This window comes from Monodelphis domestica, chromosome 1 (genome assembly GCF_027887165.1).
Source record: "Monodelphis domestica isolate mMonDom1 chromosome 1, mMonDom1.pri, whole genome shotgun sequence".
NCBI classification, from domain to species: Eukaryota; Metazoa; Chordata; class Mammalia; order Didelphimorphia; family Didelphidae; genus Monodelphis; species Monodelphis domestica.
Genome location: NC_077227.1, coordinates 2,054,338 through 2,075,541, shown reverse-complemented (window position 1 = coordinate 2,075,541; position 21,204 = coordinate 2,054,338). Strand labels below are relative to the sequence as shown.

Sequence of the window (21,204 nt, the reverse complement as noted above, 5' to 3'; positions counted from 1 at the left end):
TCCCTGGGCCTAATTAACAAGAGAAAGAATCTTATTCCTTTCCCTTTCTGTTAGCAAGGCCTGGAGCAAATCTTCCACATCAACCCATGTGGGGTTGTATGTATGAAAAATGTTCTCAACCCTATTTATTAACAATATAGGCTCAGTTTCAAATGAGGGAAATTTTTCATTGATCTCGCTATGACCTTTGGAGAAAAAGGTGTATGATGTCTAATGTTTACTAAGTCCTCATGTCTGTTATATGTAGGGATATCTCTTAGAGGAAAATGACCTTTATTTGAATCATCTGTGGTAACTACAGATTGGCCTGTGTTTTGGAGTTAAATGGAGTGGGTTGTGGTGAGGCTAGTTGGGAAAGGGGATGGGGTGGTGGAAGGGAGCTGGTCAGCAGGTGGGGAGGCAGAGAAAAAAGATCAGGGGCAGGGCTGGGGGCATAGTGGAGAGGAATGGGGAGGGGCTGGAGGCAGGGTGGGGAGAAGGGGGGACAAAGTATGGGATGGAGAGGAGTAGAATGGGTGAGGTCTAGAGGAGTCATTAAGGTGGGTGGGAAGGAGGGTATGGGAAAAGATGGTATGGGTGGGGATGGGGAGATGGATGGGCACTGGCTAGTTAGAGTGAGGGGATGTTAAGGGAGGGTAGAGAGGTAGATTGGGGGAAAGGGAGGAGTAGGGGATGAGCAAAGTCTGACAGGGAGAGTTGCTGAGGAATTCAAGTCCTGGTTTGGGTCAGTATGAGGAGAAACATCCTCACAGGCCAGGTGTGATGATAGCGTGTGTTTCTTGCTAGATTTCACTGAAGGTGTTAAGCTAGAATGGTTTGGTTCCAAAGAAAGAATGATTTCCTCACTGGAGGGGATGGTCGATTTATCAACATGATATGCTCACAAGAACCAGTATTTATAATCTTTGGAATCTTTGTTCTTAATGGTTAACTTCAAATTTTTTAAGATCTTGAAGTCAAAAGAGCCATATTTTGACTAGATAAAAGATATGTCCATCCATGCCTTACAAAGCTTTCTAGCTTCATTCTTTGTCATCCAAATCTGCTTAGGTAGATTGGGATCAGCCCAAGAATTAAGAAATGTATGTAGGGGTGAATCAGGAGGAACATTTCCTGATTCCACTTGATGTGTTGCAGTATTTCCCATATTTTCTAGTCTGTATGTCTTAATCTGCCTATTTACTCTAGTTTGCATATTGCTAAATGGTCAGCTTAAACAATGAAAAGTTCCTAAAACATAAAAAATGGAGACACAAAGTTTTTAATGTTATTGTGGAAGGCAACAAGAGGAGGTTTAAAACAAAAAACTAATGTAAGGAAATAGTAATTGTTGCACAGCAATAGTATCAATAATGAATATGTATTTAGTGTAATAATTGTTGTGATTAATAACAATAATAGGCATTTGTTATAATTATTGGTGTTGTCATTAATAATTAATATGCATGCATTATAATGAGATATAATGGTATTAATAATTAATAATATATTTGTTATAAATATTGTTATTAATAAATAATAACCACAACCATAAACAAGTGTCCATCATCAACAATAATTATTAATAATTAATAATAGGAGTGACTAATAATAGTTATTGAAAATTAGTAATTATCAATTATTATTGATAGTATTAGTAATACTATTGTGTTCTAAAATTATGCCTTAATATTGCATGTAATTAATTTGATTTAATGTTGGATTTGTTCAATTTTAGAAATTTGGTTTTAATTTAAATTCAATATTATACATATTTAACTATTAATAATCTTTTTATTTAAATGTATCCAATTTAATAGCATTATTTTAGATCACTAGTGACAGTAGCAAAGGAATTCTTTCATTTTCCTGCAGTTTTAATTCTCAGCAGTAGGTGGCGATATAAATGCGTGTAGAATGGAAGGCACTTGTGGGTAGGCCTTTATCTAAAAAGCAGTCAGATAAAGGAAGAGAAAAAAAATTGTGGCTTTTGATATGCTAAAGGAGGGCAGGCAGTCTGCAAGGAAAGTTTGAGGGTGGGGGAGGGAGAGAGAAAAATCCCAAGAGAACTTCCTTGTAAAAATGCTGTCTGAAGGGGGGAAAGGAAGAAAGAAAATAATTGCAAAAAGCACTTCCTCTTAGCCCAGGTCTAAGGACTGCTTGAGGGGGGAAAGAGAGAAGGGAAAGAAAAATGGAATTAAATATCTTCCCCTCCCCCAGAGCAAACAACCATGTGTTTCTTTCAAACATTGGGGGACGCTGGTAACTGCCAGGGACCCACTCAATCAGGGCTATTTTCTTTTTAACCCAGGAATTCCAACCTCTTGGTCTGACTACCAAGCACGCGAGTGCGAGTTCTCTTCTCCAGCCCACCACTGCCAGAGTCAAAAGTTGGGGGGGGTCTTACACCAATTCCTAGGGGGCCACCCCTGTGTGCTGTTCCCCCAGTCTGCAAGGGCTGTGCTGGGCCAAGTGCAGTGGGAGGGCTTTGGATCAAGAGTTTCAGAGGCTGGGCTGGAAAAGTCAGACCCAGATCCCGTCTGGGCAAAAAATGTTTTTTCCCTTCTCTGCTGCCCCAGAGAGCCCCTAACTCTAATCCACAGCCTAGAAGGAGCCCCAGGATTTATTTAAGGGGTGTCTCCTCGCTCAGTGCAGTGCCTGGCTGAGCAAAGCGACAGTAGGAGCCTGCCAGGAAGTCAGGGGCTGGGCTGGGCTGGGCTGGGCTGGGTTACTGTGCTCTGGCCAGGACTTTACTGACTCACCACCCTGAGGTGGGGGGGGGGCACATGGGAGGGAGTTTTGTCACCAATTGGTTGGAAGAGGCACTTCCGACGAGGGTTCTGCTTCTCTTTCCCAGCCAGTTTCGTATATGCAGGCAGAAGCCGCTTTTATCTTACCTAAGCACTTATCTAAATTAAAGGTCCTAAAGAGCCCATCTGGTCGCCATCTGTAAGAATTGGAATACTATTTCTATCCAGGTATATATTTTATAGTTTATTAGGAAGAGTAGACAATCCTTCCTCTAAGTAGCCTGACCACGTGGTCCCCAGCCTGCAAGCCCCTTCCTCCTTCCCTTCACCTGCCTGCTCTGTTCCCGACCTCCTCCTTCTTCCTTCTCTCACTTCTCCCTCCCCTCAAGCCCAAAGCCTTGACTTTTATTGGCGTACAGCACATACATGGACTCAAAACCTGGCACAGTTGTGTTCTGTCCGGAATGTTTGATGGACAGGTCAAGCTACTCAGGAGGGGGAGGGGATGAACTTCCTTGACACAGCAGAAGGGCTGTTCTCTGGGCATCCCTGGATCATGGAGCACGAGCTGGAAGGGGCCCCCTTTTACTGATGGAAAAACAGAGCTGTTCACAAGGGAGTCTTGGAGGCATCTTCTTGAGGCCTTGGGGAATGGTGCGTAGACTCTGTGTCTGCTTGCTGTTTGCTGTGTTTGGGGGAATAAAGTCGCAGAATCATGGAATGCAGCTCACAAGGCCCCCAGCAGCCCTCTCATCCAGCTTAGACACGGAAAGAGCCCCAACCAGAACCTCCTGGCCAGGATCTATCCAACCTCTGATGGAAGAGTGAACACAGCTGCGAGTGTTCTCTGGACTAAGCGGGCCCAGTTCCTCCCATTGGTGAATGTGTGCTCTGTAAAAGTTAAAATTAAATCTCAACAATAAAATATTATATTTTAGAGGTTTATTAAATGATCATTAGAAATCAAGGAATAAAGAAAATACAAAATAAAGACCACATGCCCATGGCTGATCAGCCAGTTCAAACACCCGCCTAACCACCACCAAGCTGGGGACCAGAAGTAAAGAGGTGGGATCTTCCACATCCCTACCTAATATCCCCTATCTACAGGAAGTTTGTAATGACAGGAAGTCAGTGGGCTCCTGGGAAATGTAGTTCTTTTTTTTAGGGTAACAGATTTTCAATTATACAGCTCTGGGCTAAAAGCCCCCCACCGTGGGATGATCCCACATCATGCCATGTAGCCGGGTGAGAGGGGATGGAGCCCTGGAGTCAGAAAGACTCGAACTTAAAATCTGGCCTCAGACTCTTGTTGTGTGACCCAGGCGAGTCCCTCTGCCTCTGCCTACCTCCGTTTCTTCATCTCTGAAATGGGGATAATAACAACATCCAACTCAGGGTTGTTCTGAGGCCCAGATGAGATCCTTGTCATGTTATGCAGAGCTTGCAGCGCTACCAAAATGTTAGCTATGATTATAAATACCCCCTCAAAGTGGTGCTCTCTAGCCAAGTCAGCCAGTATAGAGCCAGACAAAATAGTGCAAGAATTCATCTGGAGGAGCAGACCAGGAGCCTCAGGGAAATCATGAACCAAGAAGGGAAGGAAGGGAGGGGGCCCAGCATGACTGGATTCCAAGGGATTCCTCAGAGCTGGTCTGGCAGAGATTACCAACGGGAAAGAGCAGCCAGGGAAGCGGACTAGTAAGCACAATCCAGAAGCAATGCAACAGTGCGACGTCGCAGTGTTCAGTCATGCCAGGAATCCCGGGGCCTCTGGAGGAAAAGGACAAAAACTGCAAGGCAAAATTCAAATGAGCTTGGCGGAAATGACATTTAGACCACCAGTTTACACCACATGCCACAATCGGCACTCTCTGTAGATGGTTCCGTAGTAAAGAGTGTGAGAGGAGAGGGGAGGCGGGCACCTGCCCCAGGTGGGCCTGGGAGAGAATTCTCCCACCAGGGATGCAGGAGAGACACTGTGAAAGATAAAGTAGATGATTCTAATGATAAGAGTTCAGATTTTGCCAGAATAAGTGGAGGCAATAGAAGCGGAAGAGAAGTTACTAATTAAGGACAAGAGTCTCCCCATCACACATCTCCATTACCAGACCGTGGTGCAAGAGGAGGGGATGCCACCAGCAGAAAAGCCAAGGCCATTGTGCAGCAGCCGAGGAGTCGTTTCCCCCGAACGATGAGAACAACGATAATAGCATTCAGACGGTGCTTCAACAGTGCGAAGTACTTTTCCTATTTCTCAGGCAGAGGCCGCACAGCTCATAAAAAGGACTTCCAAGTTGGCTGCTGCCCCTAGAGACAAGCACAGATGAAAGCGATGTGGATGCTTCATCTCACACCCACCAGACTGGCCAAGAGAGCCACATACAGCAAATGGCCTCTAGGAAAGGCGGTGAGAATTGAGGCAGGCCCTCAGCACGCTGTTGAGTTATGATTCTGTCCGGTGTTCTGGGAAATCGTTAGAAGCCACTAAAAAATCGCCGACTTCTCCATTGAATCCAGAGGCTTCACTAGAGATGGCAGGAGGAGGACAGGCCAGCTCTGTGAGACCTGTTCGTGGAAGCAGTGGACGTCCGTGGCTCGTGGAGAGGTGAGCAAGTGGCACGTGGATTTAAGGAAACGTCATCGTGCTTGAGAAATGACGAGTGTGAACAATCCGCAGAAATTTAGCCAGAGGAAGGCTTATGGGATCCAAGTGCTGGAAAACTGCCTGATGACCGCGACAATGGGAGGAAAATAGCGTTAATAACTGACATTCATGGAGCACTTATTCTGCGCCGGGCACTGGGCTGAGTGCTTTACAAATATTATCTCATCTGAGCCTCATAACAGGGAGATGCTGCGAGGATTCCCATTTTTCAGATGAGGAGACTGAGGCAAACAGAGATCAGTGACTTGCTCAGCTAGACAGCCGGTAAGCCCCCGAGACCACTCTTGAACCCAGCCTTCCTGACTGTAGTCCCTCAGCTCTGGCCACTGGCTGCCTGGCTGCCTCTGGGTAAAAGCAGTGAGGCAGAGGACTCCAGATGGACGTTATACAAGCTGCTTTGCCGGAAGACGGGCTTTCTGTGCTTGGGAAGGGACTACGACGTGAGCAAAAGGATCACTAAGATGTTAGGTACAAGAAGTTCTTCTGTGCTGACTTAGCGGCCCAGAAAGCTGCTTCAGAGAAGAGCGGTGTCCCTGCCGGGGTGGGGGTCAGCCACCTGCTCAGAGCTCTGGACCGCGGGGCTCCCCGTCAGGTGGCATATCCAGAGGACGTGGCCAGAAGGGTCCTGGGCCATGCTGTAGTAATGAGGTAAATAGACTGCGAAGAGAAGAGGACCCAGTTTGGACAGGCCACTGGAGGGCTGGAACTCAGAAGGAGGGGATGCACTAGACTTGTTCTGCCTGCCGGAGCCTAGAAGGCAAAGCAGGCAGCTGGGGCTCGGTGGTGCAGAGATGAAGATTTCCATTTGGGGTCCGGAAAGCTTCTTAACAACTGGAGAGGTGACTGCTGGGCTGGAGCACCTTCCCAGAGCAAGGCAAGGCCCTGAGCAGAGGGTGCTCATTGGGGAGGTGGCTTTCAGTTCTTCACTTTCTCAATTCTGTGTCAACATAAACGCTTAATCGTCACTCTTTAGACCTCTGAATCCCCAGTTCCCCCCCCTCCCTCCCCTCCCTTCCCCTCCCCTGGGGACAGAAAGCCATTTTGTATGGACCGTGCATGGGGAGTCCTGCCAGACATTTCCATATTGGCCTTGTTATAAGAGAAGACGTGGATCCTCCCACCCTTGTCCACAGGCTGTCTGGCCTCTTCGGGAGGCAGGTACGCTTGTCATCAAGTCCCTTGGAACAGTTTTCAGATGCTCAGAAGAGCTGAGTCTCTCACGGCTGTTTATCGCCATTACCCTGTGTGAATCTTAAAACTGCTCTGACTCTACTTCAGAACATTTGGTTAAGCTATTCCTCATTTTCTACAATGGAGGTACTTGGTCAGGAATGTATTGGGAACTCTAACATTACTCCACCCTACTCAGACAGTGCCTTAGGGGAAGACAAAGTTGTGAACTCCTGACTGAACAATGGAAAGTCCTCGACTTGTACTTATAGTAAAGCTGGAACCTTAAGCTGGGTCTATTTTTAGATCTAATACAAAGGGGTGCTAAGTACCTACAAAGGTTAAATTAATCACTAAAAGGTCAAGCAACTTACAAAGGACAAGCTTAGCAAGAGGTGTGAAATACTCAGAAGATATAATCGAATCAGAGAAGGTGAGAACAAAAGAAGATGAGAACTAAGAATGGACAGTCCTGGGGGAAACGTCTACTGTGATTGGTAGATGTGAACATTTAGGGGAGGTGACACGAGAAAATTTTTTAAAAGGAAGGAGAGTTTGAAATTTAGGGAGTTGGAGTTCGGTTTAGTTGGAGTTTGGACTAGTTGGAGTTCATAGTTCAGTTTGGGAGTTTGCCTTGGAGGTGGGAGTTTGGTGTTAGTTGGAGGAGCTGGAGCTCTGAACTCAGTTCAGGAATTGAGGATTTCAGTGAAGGACTGGAGCTTGCTTGGGACAAATCCTGTGGTGAGTGATAAAAGACTGACTAGTCTCTCTTAAGACTCAGGCCTAGGCCAATGGCCTAGGCCCTTCATACTATTTTCTCTTATTCTCTCTCTCTCCCTTTCCTTAATTCCTTCATTTGTATTAATTAAAATCTCCATAAACCTAGCTAACGGGTATTTTCATATTTGGGAATTTTCCCCATGGCGACCACTTATTTTTTATTTAAATCAAGACACTAAAAATTATCTTTACAGTTTTGGCAATTCACAGTCTTGAAACCCACATTTTCACGCTTACAGCTGTCCATGTTCTCCTGGTTCTGCTCACTTCTGCCTGCACCAGTTCAGGAAGTCTTCCCTATCCCCCTTGCCGTTTCTTCTAGAACAAGAGTATCTGATCCCAATCATATTCACAGTGCGTTGAGCCATTCCCCGATTGATGAACATATTCGATGTCCCATTCTTTGTCACCACAAAAAGAGCTGCTCTAGATATTTTGGCACAAATAAGTCATTTTCCCTTATCTTTTGTTTCTGTGGGTCAAAGGCTAGGCACGACTTTATAGCACTTTGGGTGTACTTCCAAATTGCTCTCCAGAATGGTTAGATCAGTTCACAACTCCACCAACAATGTATTAGTGTCCTCATGTTGGTGCATCCTCTCCAGTATTTGTCATTTTCCTTTTCTGTCATATTAGCCAATCTGATATGTGCAGGGGGAGGGGGCAGCTGGGTGCATTCTTACAACAGAAGGCTTCTTACTCACTTTGGATCCGAATTGGTGGCCCCTGAGACCCCTTCCAGAACCGAGATTCCCTGATTTGTAGAGCTGACCATCATACAGCCTGTTAGTGGGAGGCACTGGCCAGGACCCTTGGTCCCCTGCCTCCGAGGCCAATTCTCTTATTCCTCTACCCTGCATTTCTGATTTTCCTATTTTGTTCATACGACCTGACCTGGATGGCCAGTGTGGACAATCGGGCGGGGTCTTTGTTCATCGTGAGAGGTGGCCTGTCTAAGCCTTAACGCCGAGGGCTAAGGGGGTGTCTTGATGGTTTTTCTGTCCCAGCATGTGGCGTCCCAAGAGTCACCATGGCGACGTCCCCTCCCCACATTTCGCAGGGCCCCTACCTGCGGCGTCCCCAATTCTGCCACATCCCCCTACGGGTCCTGATTTCTTCCTCTGGGTTTGGTGGAGAAAGTCTTGGGGGAAGGACTCCCCCCTCCCTCCCCCCCCTTTGCTCCCGGAGGCCCCGCTCTTTCGCCCTTAACGGCTCTTCTCTCCGCTCTGCAGGTCAGCAAGGCGGAGCGGGAGAAGACGCAGGAGATCCGGCAGGCGAAGGAGCACGAGCAGCGCAAGAGCACCGTGCTGGTGACGGAGCTCAAAGCCAAGCTGCACGAAGAAAAGATGAAGGAGCTGCAGGCGGTGCGCGAAGCGCTCCTGAGGCAGCACGAGAGCGAGCTGCTGCGCGTCATCCGCATCAAAGACAACGAGAACCAGCGGCTGCAGGCGCTCCTCGCCGCGCTCAGGGACAGCGCCCCGGACAAGGTCAAAACCGTGCTCATCTCCGAGGCGCGCGAAGAGGCCAAGAAGGGCTTTGAGTTCGAGAAGCTCAGAATGCAGCAGGAGATCTCCGACCTCAAGGGAGCCAAGAAGCAGGTGGAAGAGGCCCTGACCCTGGTCATGCAGGCCGACAAAATCAAGGCCGCCGAGATCCGGAGCGTGTACCACCTCCACCAGGAGGAGATTACCCGCATCAAGAGGGAGTGCGAGCGGGAGATCCGCAGGCTGGTATGTGGGCGCCCGCTGGCTCCTGGGGTGGCCGGGCGGGGCAGCTTCTCTTGGCTCTGGGGGCAGGACCGGCCCCTGTCGGGGTCGCGGGCAAGTCCAGAACCCAAGTCAGGCCAGGCCGCCCACCGCAGGCGTGGCCTTGCCGTTCAGACCACGCCCCGAGCCTTCCCATTTCGGGGAGCCTCCACACCGCCTTTCCCAGCAGCCTTTCTGCCCTCGGGCCAAAAGCGCCGGAAAAGCATCTTGTTTCTTAGAGGCTCCACTTCGTTCCAGGGCCACGTGGAGCCCTGCTGAAACTTAGTACGCCGCCCTTTGCAGTTGGTCAGCCTTCTGGGCCCACGTGGCAGGGAGCTGGGGCGCCCCGGGATCTCGGGGCTTTTGTTCTAGGGGACCGCCCCGTCCTGCTCCCATTCATTCTCCCAAAGGGCCGAAGGCCCGGCCCAGGGGTCGTCTCACTGCAGGGAGCCCCACCTGCCTTCTGTGGCCTTTGGGAGCTTGGGAGCCCGTGGCCAGAGTCCAGGTCTGCCCGCCCTGGAAATACCTTTAACGTTTTTAGAAAGAAGTTTTAAGGGATGGTTTTGGGCTTTGCTATTGCCGGAGTTTCCACCCCCCTCTCCCTCCCAGAGAGCCGTCCCAGCTAGCAATGCAGATTTACGGACAAAGAAGGAAAAGCTGTGCCTTGTGTAGCACCCAGCCATCTCCCCTCTGCCAAAGGCCGGCCTGGGCACGTCCTCTCATCCCTCTTCATTGGAGTTCTGCCGGATCTCTAGATTCGGCTCCACTCGCTTCTCCCTGCCTGGCGCAGGGCACCCGTTCCATGTCCTCCGGTGTGCTGACGGCTCCCTAGTTTCCATGGCTCCACTTGCTCCCCTCTGCGTCGTTCCTAGAGATTGACCTTCCCAGACTCCTAGAGAGAGACCTTCCCAGACTCCTCTGCGTCATTCCTAGAGAGACACCTTCCCAGACTTCTCTGCGTCATTACTAGAGAGACACCTTCCCAGACTCCTCTGCTTCATTACTAGAGAGACACCTTCCCAGACTCCTCTGCGTCGTTCCTAGAGAGAGACCTTCCCAGACTCCTCTGCGTCGTTCCTAAAGAGAGACCTTCCCAGACTCCTAGAGAGAGACCTTCCCAGACTCCTCTGCGTTGTTCCTAGAGAGACACCTTCCCAGACTTCTCTGCGTCATTACTAGAGAGACACCTTCCCAGACTTCTCTGCGTCATTACTAGAGAGACACCTTCCCAGACTCCTCTGTGTCGTTCCTAGAGAGAAACTTTCCCAGACTCCTCTGCGTTGTTCCTAGAGAGACACCTTCCCAGGCTCCTAGAGAGAGACCTTCCCAGACTCCTCTGCGTCGTTCCTAGAGAGAGACCTTCCCAGACTCCTAGAGAGAGACCTTCCCAGACTCCTCTGCCTCGTTCCTAGAGACCTTCCCAGACACCCAGCTGTGTCTGCCCGTTTCCTGATCTGTAAGGGGGGTTGTGAGGGCCGATGCGATCATTTCTGTAAGATGCTCTGCGTGGAAGTCCGAGCCCACGTGGCCACGCTGGAAAGAGCTCCCAAGTACTCCGAGGCCGTTCGGATGCAGACGGCTCCCCACCACGAAGGAGGGCGTCTCCCCCAAAGGAGGTCAAACTTCTCCAGAGAGGCAGCCCCGAGGACTTGGAGCACCTCAGCGCGATGGGACCGTCGCCCCTTCTGGTCTGGAAGGTGCCAGGAGACAGCAGAGCATCCGGAGTCAGGAGAGCTGAGTTCGAGTCCCAACTTTCCCACTTTCATGTGGCCTCTGTACCTCATTGCGCTTCTCTGAACCGTGGCTCTCTCCGCTGCCCAGTGGCGGTGCTGACCCTGGTACTGGCTGCAGAGCAGATGACGGGGAGCGCTCTGTGAATCTTCTGCCGATAGTGAGCTACGACTACTGCGTGGCAGAGGGCAGCTGAGCCCAGAGAGGGGCCCCTCAGAGCCTCACAAGCACTGCTGCAGGTCCAGTCTGGCCCAGTCAACATCTGCCCGTTCTGTGACTCCAGCAACTTTCCTGAAGTCTTGGCCTAGACGCCGAGCTCTGGATCAGGCGTGGGATCAAGGCTGGCTGGGCCCAAGCCCGATGCGTGCTTTCACCAGACCTCGGAAGACGGCCACGTCATTCTGTGCAGAAAAGGAGACCAGGAAGGGCTCCAGCCCCCCGGGAGAGGCCTGAGAGCAGGAAGGGCTCCAGAGGGACCCACTGCAGCCCCCCTTTGGGGACCTCAGGGCAGGGGGGAGGAGGCCGTGCGGCGGCGAATGCCAGCCCTCCCGTTCTCGGCCACGACCGCCCTCTCCTCTCTCTGGGGCCTGTCCAGCCCTCGGTCCACGGACCCCCGGACGTCCCAGCGGAGGACGGCCCTGAAGAGCGGACCCCGGCCTCCTCGGCCCCATGCAGAGGCTCTCGGGCTCCATCCTGGTCCTGCCCCCTCCGCAGCTCATTCGTGGGTCTCTTGGCCAAGGCTCAGCCGCGCTTTAGGCCTCTGACTGGGCGCCCAGCACACAGCTTCAGCTCTCCGTGCCCACGTCAGAGCTCAGGATGCTCCTCCCTGGCCCTCCCCCGCTGCCGTTCCGGAAGCCTCGGCGGGGCACCCCGTCCCCCCAGTGCCTCGGCCTCACACCCCAGGAGGGATTCTGGCCGGCTGGCCATCCCTACATCCAAGATGGCGCCAAGGCCCTCTGTTTCCCCTCGTGGCCTCTCCTGAACCCGCTCCTCCTCTCCTTGGTGTAGACCCTCATCGGGACCCCAGATGGGGCAGAGAGCCGCCCGCTGGCTCCCTCCTCCCCAGTCCATCTTCCATTCAGCCACCAGGGAGGCTCCTCACTGCCAGACAAAGGGGTGGGCCTGGGGGGCTCCTCCGCTGGCTCCTCAGGGCCCTCCTCATGCCCCACGGCTCCCCCTTTCTGCAGGAGCCCCAGCGGGGGAGGGGATCTGCCTCCCGGCTTGACTACAGTCGCACCAGTGTCGGGGGGGATCCCAAAGCGGATGGGAAGTGGATGCCGGCTGACAGGCCTCATTTGACGGATGGAGACATGGCAGCTCAGAGAGGTAAAGAGCTTGCCGAAAGGTGCCAGAGCTTGGATTTGAACACAGGACTCTCCTGTTCTTTCTCCTGCCCTGTCTCCGTCCTCTGGAGCCTCTCCCATTCGGTGGCCCTGCCTGGGGTGCAGCTTCTGCCAGAGAGGGCCCAGACTCCCTGCCTTGACAGAGCCTGTGCCAGGCCGGGGGGGTGCCGGGCCCTGCTCTGTCGCACAGGGCAGGCCACGTGGAATGGAGTCCAGGGGCGAGAGGCCTGGGGATGCCCATGTATGCCAGCGCGCTAAGCCCGGGCCCAAAGAGCTCCTCAGAGGAGCCGGACAGGCCATGCCCCGCAAGCCACAGGGAGGATGCCAGGCTCCTGCTGAGGCAGGGCAGCCCCCTCGTCCCCCCCGGGTGCCCAGACTGGAGCTGGCTTTGGGCCGTCGGAAATTAAGACCGAGAATTGGAGAAGTCTCACACCGACCTCTGCTGGGCCAGAGGCCAAAGTGGGGACCCCGGCTGGAGAGCTCCCGGCCTGGCCTCTTGCCTGGGCAGGCGGGGGGAGAGGACTCCCCTTCTGGGGGATCAGCACGAGCTCCTGCTTGTCGGTGTGGGGGCGCAGCTGAGGAGGGGCAGCTGCTCTGGCCCGGCTCTGCTGTTTCTGGGAGTGGCTCTGGGCCGGGTCCGCCTGGGGAAGTACATCTGGCGCGGCCGGCCGGGCATCTCCCGAGGGGCCGCTCCTGGGCAGGGGGGGCAGGAAGGCGTCTGTTGGGGGCCCGCGGTGCTGGCCCGAGAGCCCGGAAGGCTGCCAAAGCTCAGCCAGGAGGAAATCTCATCTTCTCAAATGAGGAAAGAGGGAGACGCGGCGCCCACCGGAGCCCACCATCTCTCACCATGAAAGCAGCCCGGACGGAAGGCCGCCAGCACCATGTTCAGCCCCGGAACTCCACCGGTAGCCCGCAGCCATGGCGCCAAGCAGAAGGCAGCAAGGGGTGGAGGAGGCACCTGGGAGAGCCTTGGCTCCCCTCGAGTCCATTTTCCTGGGGATCTCGAGGGATCCGAACTCAGGACCATACATTTGGAGCTGGAAGGGACCTTGGAATCTGTCTCGTACCCCCGATCATTTCACAGGTGAGAAGACTGAGGCCCAAAGAACCAAGCGAGTTGGCCACAGACATAGCTAGCCAAGGCCAACACGGGAATTCGAACTCGGGTCCTCTGACCCCCTGTTCTCAGGCTCCTCACCCTGGAGATGGGCTGGTTAGCTGGTTTAGCTTCCACCGCGTTGATGCAGAATGAAGATTCTCAGCAGTCTGTCACTTAAGCAGCTTCATTAGGCCCGTCCTCTGTGCAGGGCCTTCCAAGAAGTGCTGGAGATACAAAGGACGGGCAAAAGACAGTCTCTGGGGGCAGCCAGGAGGCTGATCTGGCCTCAAAACTCCCTCGCTGGGTGACCCTGGACAAGTCACTTACCCCCCATTGCCTTTCTGCCTTGGCCCGTATTGATTCTGAGACGGAAGGGGAGGGTGCAAGTTAAAAGGGAGAAGATGGCTCTGGAGGGAGTTAAGGACTACCCAAGGTCCCACAGAGACCCCCGGGGCCATGAAGAGAGCTTCCAGAGCACAAAGGACCAGGCACGGGGGTTCTGGCTTCCCTGTGCGGTCTGGATCTCGAGGTCTGGCCCCACGATGCCCGCCCAGCAGACCAGACCTTGGCATGTCTGTAACACGTGAAGAGCTGCCAAGCCTGTGCCTCTTCCCAGCCCCGGGAGTGAGTGTCTCGTTATGCGGGGGAAGCCAAGTCGACCATAGTTGAAGTGACTAAGAAGACGATGGACACAGCTTGAAACGGCCCTGGAGGTGTCCAGCGAGTCCTTTCATTTTACAGATAGGGAAACTGAGGCCCAGGGAGGGGAAGGGACTAGATGAGAAGCACATGCGATGAGGTTCTAGGTTCCCAGCATCAAAGCCAGCTTTCTGTGCGTCCCCGGGCTACTTTTGTCCTTACTATTCTGGGGTACCTTCTGACCTCCCCAATAATAAAGCATGTCTGAAGTCCCGAGAAGCCGCCTGTTCTTCTCCAGGACTCTCCTCTGTCTGTTTGCAGAGCTGGAGGGGACTCAGGCTGGGGACAGGGCAGGCTGGGGGTCTTTACTGGCCCAGGTCCGGGAGGGGCTGCCATAGGCAATGGTGGGAATCCAAGCCCAGGTTCCCCCGACCCCATCCGTGCTGCCCAGCCTCAGCTAGGAGCCTCCAAAGCACCTTCTCTGAGACAGGTGAGGTAAGTAAGAAAAGGTAAGTGCGCAACGAGAGGGTCCAAGCAATCGGTAAAGCCCCTTGGGGGGGGGAGTGGATGAAGCAAGGGGAGAGCCCCCCCCCCGGACGGAAGGGGAGGTGGGGGTGACGCTGAGGAGGGGGACGCAGGGCCAGGACGGCTGCCGAGGGATTCCCAAAGGATCACGGACTGTAGAAGGTGTTGGCCAAGGGCTAAGGCTTCCCGAGGGGGAAGCTGCAAGGCTGGCACCCTCCACTGCTATGGAGGGAGACCAAGGGACAAGGCAGCAGCTTCCCTGGCAGAAGCAGGACGAGGAAAAGGGCCTCAAAGAATGACTCTCCCAACTCCAGGTTGTTAGGGGGAACGAAGCTTCGACGGGGGAGCAGAGGGGAGGCCCGAGGCGGAGGAGGGGGAGGCGACCTCGTCCCGTGGATGGAACCGACAAGTGCTCCACAGAGGAGAAACGTGGCTGCTTGTAGAACTCCAGTTGATGGGGTACACTGGAGGGGCTTCAGGAGAGGAGAGATGGATGGGCCAAGGAAGAAGCCACTGCTTGTCGCCCTCACCACGCTGGAGCGGAGCTGCAGAAACTCTCGGGGGGGGGGGGGGGGGGAAGGAAGAGCAGAGGAGGAGGAAGATGCGGAGCCGCTGCCCAGGAGCAGGAAGCGGCTTTGTCAGCGGGGCACCCACAGAGAAATCGCCCGACGTCCTGCAGCGCACATCCAAGACGCATCACAGCCCAGCTCTGGTGATTCCCATGAGCACCAGCGGGACTTTCAGAAGGAACTAACCACGTAGGGACAATCAGGACGAAGTGTTGGCCAGAAGCTGCCAACCACAGTGGCCCGGGCAGCGTCTCCTTCACTCTGGCCTATCAAGAGAAAAAGACAGGAGAGAAAAATTCCCTTGGCGAGGGCACCAGGGCGCTGGCGGCGGCATCTGCAAACGGGATCGGGATTTCTGGATCGCGCCTTACCATCAGAGCAGAACAGACCTGTCAGCAGCTGGCCCGAGATGGCTGCCCACAGTGAATTGGCCGGAAGTCTTGCAAACCTAATGAAAAAGGCCTTAAGCTAATAAGGGTTGAGAGGGACCCCTTCACTGGGGTGCTAGAAGGGGAGGAACTCTCCGGAAAGGTCTGGGGATTGGTTCAGGTGGCCCAAGACAGCTTCCATAGGCAGAGGCAGAAGGCTTGAGGTTTCTTGCGGGTCAATGGAGTGAGTTTCAGGTGGGACCAAGGCTAGGTGGTGAGAAGCACCAGATTTGAAGGTAATAAGACCCAGACTTGAATCCTGCCCTCTCTGGCTCAGTTCCCTCATCTATAAAACGGGGGCGTGGTCTCAAGGACTTTGAAGGGCCCCCCCCAGATCCAAATCTATGATCTCCTGAGTCAGGAGATGATAGAGTTCAAAGTTTAGGCTGGAGCCGCGTTTGTGTGTGCCCATTGGGAAGTTACCCCACTTCTGAAATGTAAAGGTTAAATGCAATGGTTGGATGCACTTTATTTGCCAAACTAGAGGGGAAGCAATAAAGTAGAGAAATGTGAGAGAGGTTGAAGAAAATACCTTATGCTAGTCCTCAGCCAGGAGGGCCGGGAATGAGTCGCCACAAGGCCTCCTCCAAGATGCAAGCTAGTCTCTCAGGAAACTAGGAAGGGAGTCAGCCTTTCACTCACCCAACCAAGTAGTCCAGGAGTCAGAGTCTAAGTTGAAGTCAGGATCCACACTGCAGTCTCCAATGAGGTTTCCTCAAAGACTATCTCCAGGAGACACTCTTCACAAGACTTAACTTCACCAGCCTGCCAGCCCAAGGATTTTGTGGCTTTTATAGTGGTTTCCTATCCCCGCCCCTCTTCGCAGGGGCCAATCACAGTTTCCAAATTGTCACACTTCTCATCCTCTAAAGGTGTTAACTCTCCCCCAGGAGTAAGAGTTGGTGGACTTCCCTTACTTTAGGGTTAAGTATGGGTGTAGTTGCTTTTGTTGATTAATTCAGTAGTAAACAAAAGAGTTAATCCTGTCTTCAGTCTAGTGAGGTACTAAGTAGTGGTACAAGTCCCCCCCCCCCCCCCACACACACACACATAAGGAAGGGAAAATTGGGTTTAGAAACAAAGTCTTGGTCCTAACCACAGGGCAGGGTCTCTCTTGTTTTTCCCCAGGAAGAACCACCCAGGATCTGCCTGTTTGTGACAGGGGTGCTCTCTGGTGGTATGACAGTTGGTCCTAGCTCCAGAGAAGGCAGGTGAGGGAGTCAGACCTGACCCAAACCTAAACCTGGAGTGGTTGTGAATATGCATATACTACCTAGTGGCAAGGAGATGTTTGTTAATGAGGACTGCATCTCCGTTTGTGCATGTTCCAGGAACACACACACACACACACTCACACACACACCGTTGGTCTGAGAAAGCTCAGCATTTCCAGTCTCACAAAGGGAAAGCTGTGGTACCCAGCTGGAAGCTTGGCAGAGATTGCCAAGTCAGCAGTCAGCCATTGTTTTGTTACCCACCTTTGCACGCGGAGCTCCCCTCACCTTTGTGTTTGCTTTGATTGCCAGCAAAGCACAGAAGAGCTTCTTCTCTTTAGCACTTCTGGAAATGAGAGGCTCCACTGGGGAGGGGCGGGCGAGGGGCCCTGGGGATTGCTGAGGTGCCAGTATAGCCCTGAGCTGGGTGTGGCTATCACTCCTCACTTGTTTTTGCTCATCTTGGGACTGCCGTAGGCTTTGTGTCCTGAGGAGACAGCATTTTGGCCAGTGAGCTTTGGTCCTTCCTGGTGCTGCTTCTGTGAGGCCAGGGCTGGTGCGGCAACTCTCCGACTGCCTTCTCCAAAGTCGCAACCCTTTATGTCAAAGCTACCTTTGACAGGGGGCTCATTCTTCAGGGTTTTAGGAGAGCCAAGGGCCAAACAGATGCCCAAACAGTTCTTTTTCTGTTGCTGTGCAGTCACTTGAGGCCATAAACCTTTCGGAATTAGTCCATCCATCCAGCCAGCCAGCCATCCAGCCCTCCTCCCAGTCCTCCATCCATCCATCGCTCCATCCATCCATCCATCCATCCATCCATCCATCCATCCATCCATCCGTCCATCCATCCATCCAGCCCTCCTCCCAGTCCTCCATCCATCCATCCATCCATCCATCCATCCATCCATCCGTCCATCCATCCATCCAGCCCTCCTCCCAGTCCTCCATCCATCCATCGCTCCATCCATCCATCCATCCATCCATCCATCCATCCATCCATCCGTCCATCCATCCATCCAGCCCTCCTCCCAGTCCTCCATCCATCCATCCATCCATCCATCCATCCATCCATCCATCCGTCCATCCATCCATCCAGCCCTCCTCCCAGTCCTCCATCCATCCATCGCTCCATCCATCCATCCATCCATCTACCCATCCATCCTCCCAGCTCTCCCCCAATTCCATCCCTCCATCCACTTTTATCACCCACTCCTGACAAGCCAGGGATGGGTACGCAGGGGGACCTTGCCTACAGTTCCCCAAACAGCCATGGGGCCTGAGCCATCCCAGGACTCTCATCGCTGTTTATTGAATGAACAAATAAGTGCGTGGGTGGATGGGTCCATGGAAGGGCGGATGGACGGATGGACGGCTGCCTAGGTGAAGAGGTGGCTCCTCCTGTCTCCCTGTCAGTCCCTGCAGGAGGAAGAGTTCGCACAGGAAGCCCTCCCATGGCAGGACCTTAGTGGCCCTTTGGGAAGCAGGACATTTTGTCTGGGGCCCTTCAGAGGCCCTGGGGAAAGCTGTGCTTACATGTATTCCCACACAGAGGAGGAAAGTGCTGAGCCCTCGGGGGATGCACAATGGGATGGCACCGAAGAGCCAGCTGAAGCAGCCCATTTAGAAACCACCCAATGGACACTCGGGCTTTTACTGACTACTTTGTCTTCCGGAGATTTGGGCCTTGGTAGGGGCAAAGCTGGAGGGCCCCCCGTGGCCTCCTCCTTCCCTGAATCCCTGCCCCTGCCCAAAGCTCTCCCACTCCCACGTGGAATCGTTCTCTTTGGTGTCACAAAGCTCGGAGTGGCTTTCGGTCCTCAGCTTCCAATCACGCCCTTCAGAGACAGATCCTTTTGTTGGCTGCTCTGTGCTCTGCTTCCAGATGGGAGGATGCAGATGGCTCTGCAGAACGAGGGGTGCTCCAGAAATGGGAGCTCTGGTCAGGTCACTTTGGGGGTTGGGATTCCCCCTCGCCACCATATTGTTAGCGTCTTGGGGTGCCAGTGCCCTGAGGCAAGGTGGGGGCCGAGGGCTCAGCTGCCTTGCCCGGGCTCACCAGCCAGCTGGTGTGTGTCAGAGGCTGGACTTGACTTAGACTTCCTTCCTCCGAGGTCTGCTCTGCCTGCATTAAGCCATGATGTGCCATTTATAATTGAATGAGGCTCTGGGCTCTGAACACAAACCAGCTGGTGGGGAGGTAGAAGCGCCCCAAGCCCACAAGGGGCATAGAAAGGCAATGGAGGGTTTGACTTGGCCACCTCCAATCCCCAAGGACCACGGGCACCATGCTTATGTGCCACCGAGTCTGGAGTAAAGCACATTAACATTGGATATTCTGAGAAAAGAGTGAGTGGAGCCAAGGTAGGTCTGGGAAAGGGTCGCTCCAGCTTGCTGCTCGGAGGGCTCGCGCAGTGAGACTAACGGGGAACAGAACCTGCTCTCGAGGGACTCACTGGTGAGGGGGCCAAGAAAGAACAGCAGGCTTGTGCCCAAAGAGCTGAGGGGATGGATGCCTTGCTCCACTTTGGGGTAGAGATATCCAAGTGTGTCCAGAGAGCCAGGCTGCCTTCCTGACAAGGTGTCTCCATCTAACGGTTGCCTTGGGTACCGCTCAGGAGGCTGCACTAGGGCTCTCTTTCCCGTTTCTATGGTAACTGCAGACCTGTACCATGCATGGGTGTGTGACTGTGTTTTGTTCCCCTTGTAGATGGAGGAGATAAAATTTAAAGACAGAGCAGTCTGCGTGCTGGAGAGAGAGTTAGGGGTCCAAGCCGGGCATGCTCAGAGACTTCAACTCCAAAAAGAGGCTTTAGATGAACAGCTTTCTCAGGTCAAAGAGGCCGATCGGCACCTGGGCAGCCCCAAACGAGAGCTTCCTTTTGGCAGTGGTGCAGGAGACGCCTCAGACCACTCAGGAAGCCCTGTAAGCACTTTCCCGCGGCCCTGGCCCGAGGCTGGGACCCAGAGGAGCCGAGGCAGAGCTGCCCCCGGGGGCTCGCACCTGCTTCCAGGATGGCTCTGGTTCCTTTGGGGTTTGGTTCGGTTCATTGTGGTGGAGAGAGGGATTTCACTGGCCTTTGCTTTTGCTTTCTGACCGTTTATTTATGCAGCGGAAACTGGCCTGCACTCGGCAGACTCCACTGGCTGGCCCACAGTGATGAATCGGGTGCTCCAGCTGCCGGTCGGGCGGGCTGCTCACAGTGGTTGCTGGTTTTCAGAACCCTTTCCGGGGGGAGGGGGCCGGGAGAACCTCTCCTCATAGGCCATGGAAAGCCCAGTGTCATTGGACCATCTCACCCACTCCATGCTGCTTCTGGGGCTTTGGCCTTCCACCCCCGGAGGGAGGGGACAGCCACGCCTCGTGCCCCCCTCCCCCGACATGGCTTCTTTGGGGCTTGTTGCCAGGCCCCGAGGCCCGCCCAGTCGCTCTGCCCAATGCCTGGTTCAGTGATGCTACCACCTTCCCGCTTCTGCCTTGATCTGCTAGTGAGCGTGGGATTCCCAGGCGGCCCCGGGGGAGCCCCGTCTTCATTGCTCACCATCACTGAGACGCCTCTGGTTAGAGTTCTGGGGGAGGGTCCAGAAACGCCCAACCCAGTGGCTGGGTTCCTTGTTCCCAGCCTCTCCTGCACCTGTTGACTGAGGAAGTCCATCTCACTGCCCAGCGGTCGAAGGGACACGGATTGGCCTTGAACCCAAGGCCTTTTTCCTATTGGCTTAAGATCCCAGATGGCCATGACCCAGCGGCTTTCCTTCCAGCTATGCCTTGCCCCGGCTTGGAGAACCAGGATGAGCCCGACTTTCCCCTGGTGCTAGTTAGGCAGCTTCACGCCAAGAACCTCAGAAAGAGGCTGATGGGATTGTCCGTGGGGCCCCGCAGGACAGTCCTTAGCCTCTCGGGGTGGCCGGCACCCTTGGGGTGAGCTGCTGTGAACCCCTCAGAAGGCGTTTGCCGAGGGAGTGGAGAGGAAGCCGTTAGGCTGGAGGCCCGCTCTTGAAGCGTGGATCTCCAATAAGGGCCCGGAGCCGGGCCAGGCCGGCCAGTGCCCTTGCGGGCGAGTCCACGTGTGCCGAGACCTTCAGGGAAAGGCCACGTGAGCTGTGGCCCCAGAGCCACGCGAGAGTCTGCCCGGGGCCAGGAAGCGTAGCGAGGCTTCCCCATGGAAAACACTCAGTCCAACAGGGGCAAACGCGGACAACATTGGATGCCCGTTCAATGTTTCCCTTCGTGTGTGACCTCCGCGCGCCATCTGTGTTCGCACCCGCCACCTCCGACATCCGCTCCTCTCCTCATCTCCGCTCTCCTTCCATCTCTGTTGTCATCTCGCCCCTCCTTTGGGAGCTGCTGGGACTCGGGCCACGTGACGTGGGACGGCTTCCCCGGAGCGGTCTGGGGTGTGGGGAGCCGGAGGGCAGCGATTTGCAGGTGATTCTTGTTTCAGGAACAGCAGTTGGACGAGAAAGACGCCCGGCGCTTCCAGCTTAAGATCGCCGAGTTAAGCGCCATCATCCGGAAGCTGGAGGACCGCAACGCGCTGCTTTCTGAGGAGAGGAACGAGCTGGT

General features: G+C 54.0%; 1 protein-coding gene across 5 annotated transcripts in view; it reads left to right on the top strand.

Moving 5' to 3' along the window:
* JAKMIP3 (Janus kinase and microtubule interacting protein 3) overlaps positions 1-21,204 on the top strand; it is an 85,998-nt gene that overhangs the window by 24,824 nt on the left and 39,970 nt on the right. For 3 of the 5 annotated variants that reach the window (XM_056794889.1, XM_056794887.1, XM_056794884.1), the window contains exons 3-5: positions 8,580-9,077; positions 19,348-19,563; positions 21,083-21,202. In XM_056794889.1, coding sequence (XP_056650867.1) covers positions 8,580-9,077; positions 19,348-19,563; positions 21,083-21,202 — 834 coding nt within the window. The remainder of the gene's footprint in view (positions 1-8,579; positions 9,078-19,347; positions 19,564-21,082; positions 21,203-21,204) is intronic. The other 2 variants (XM_056794895.1, XM_056794890.1) reach the window with 1 other exon arrangement.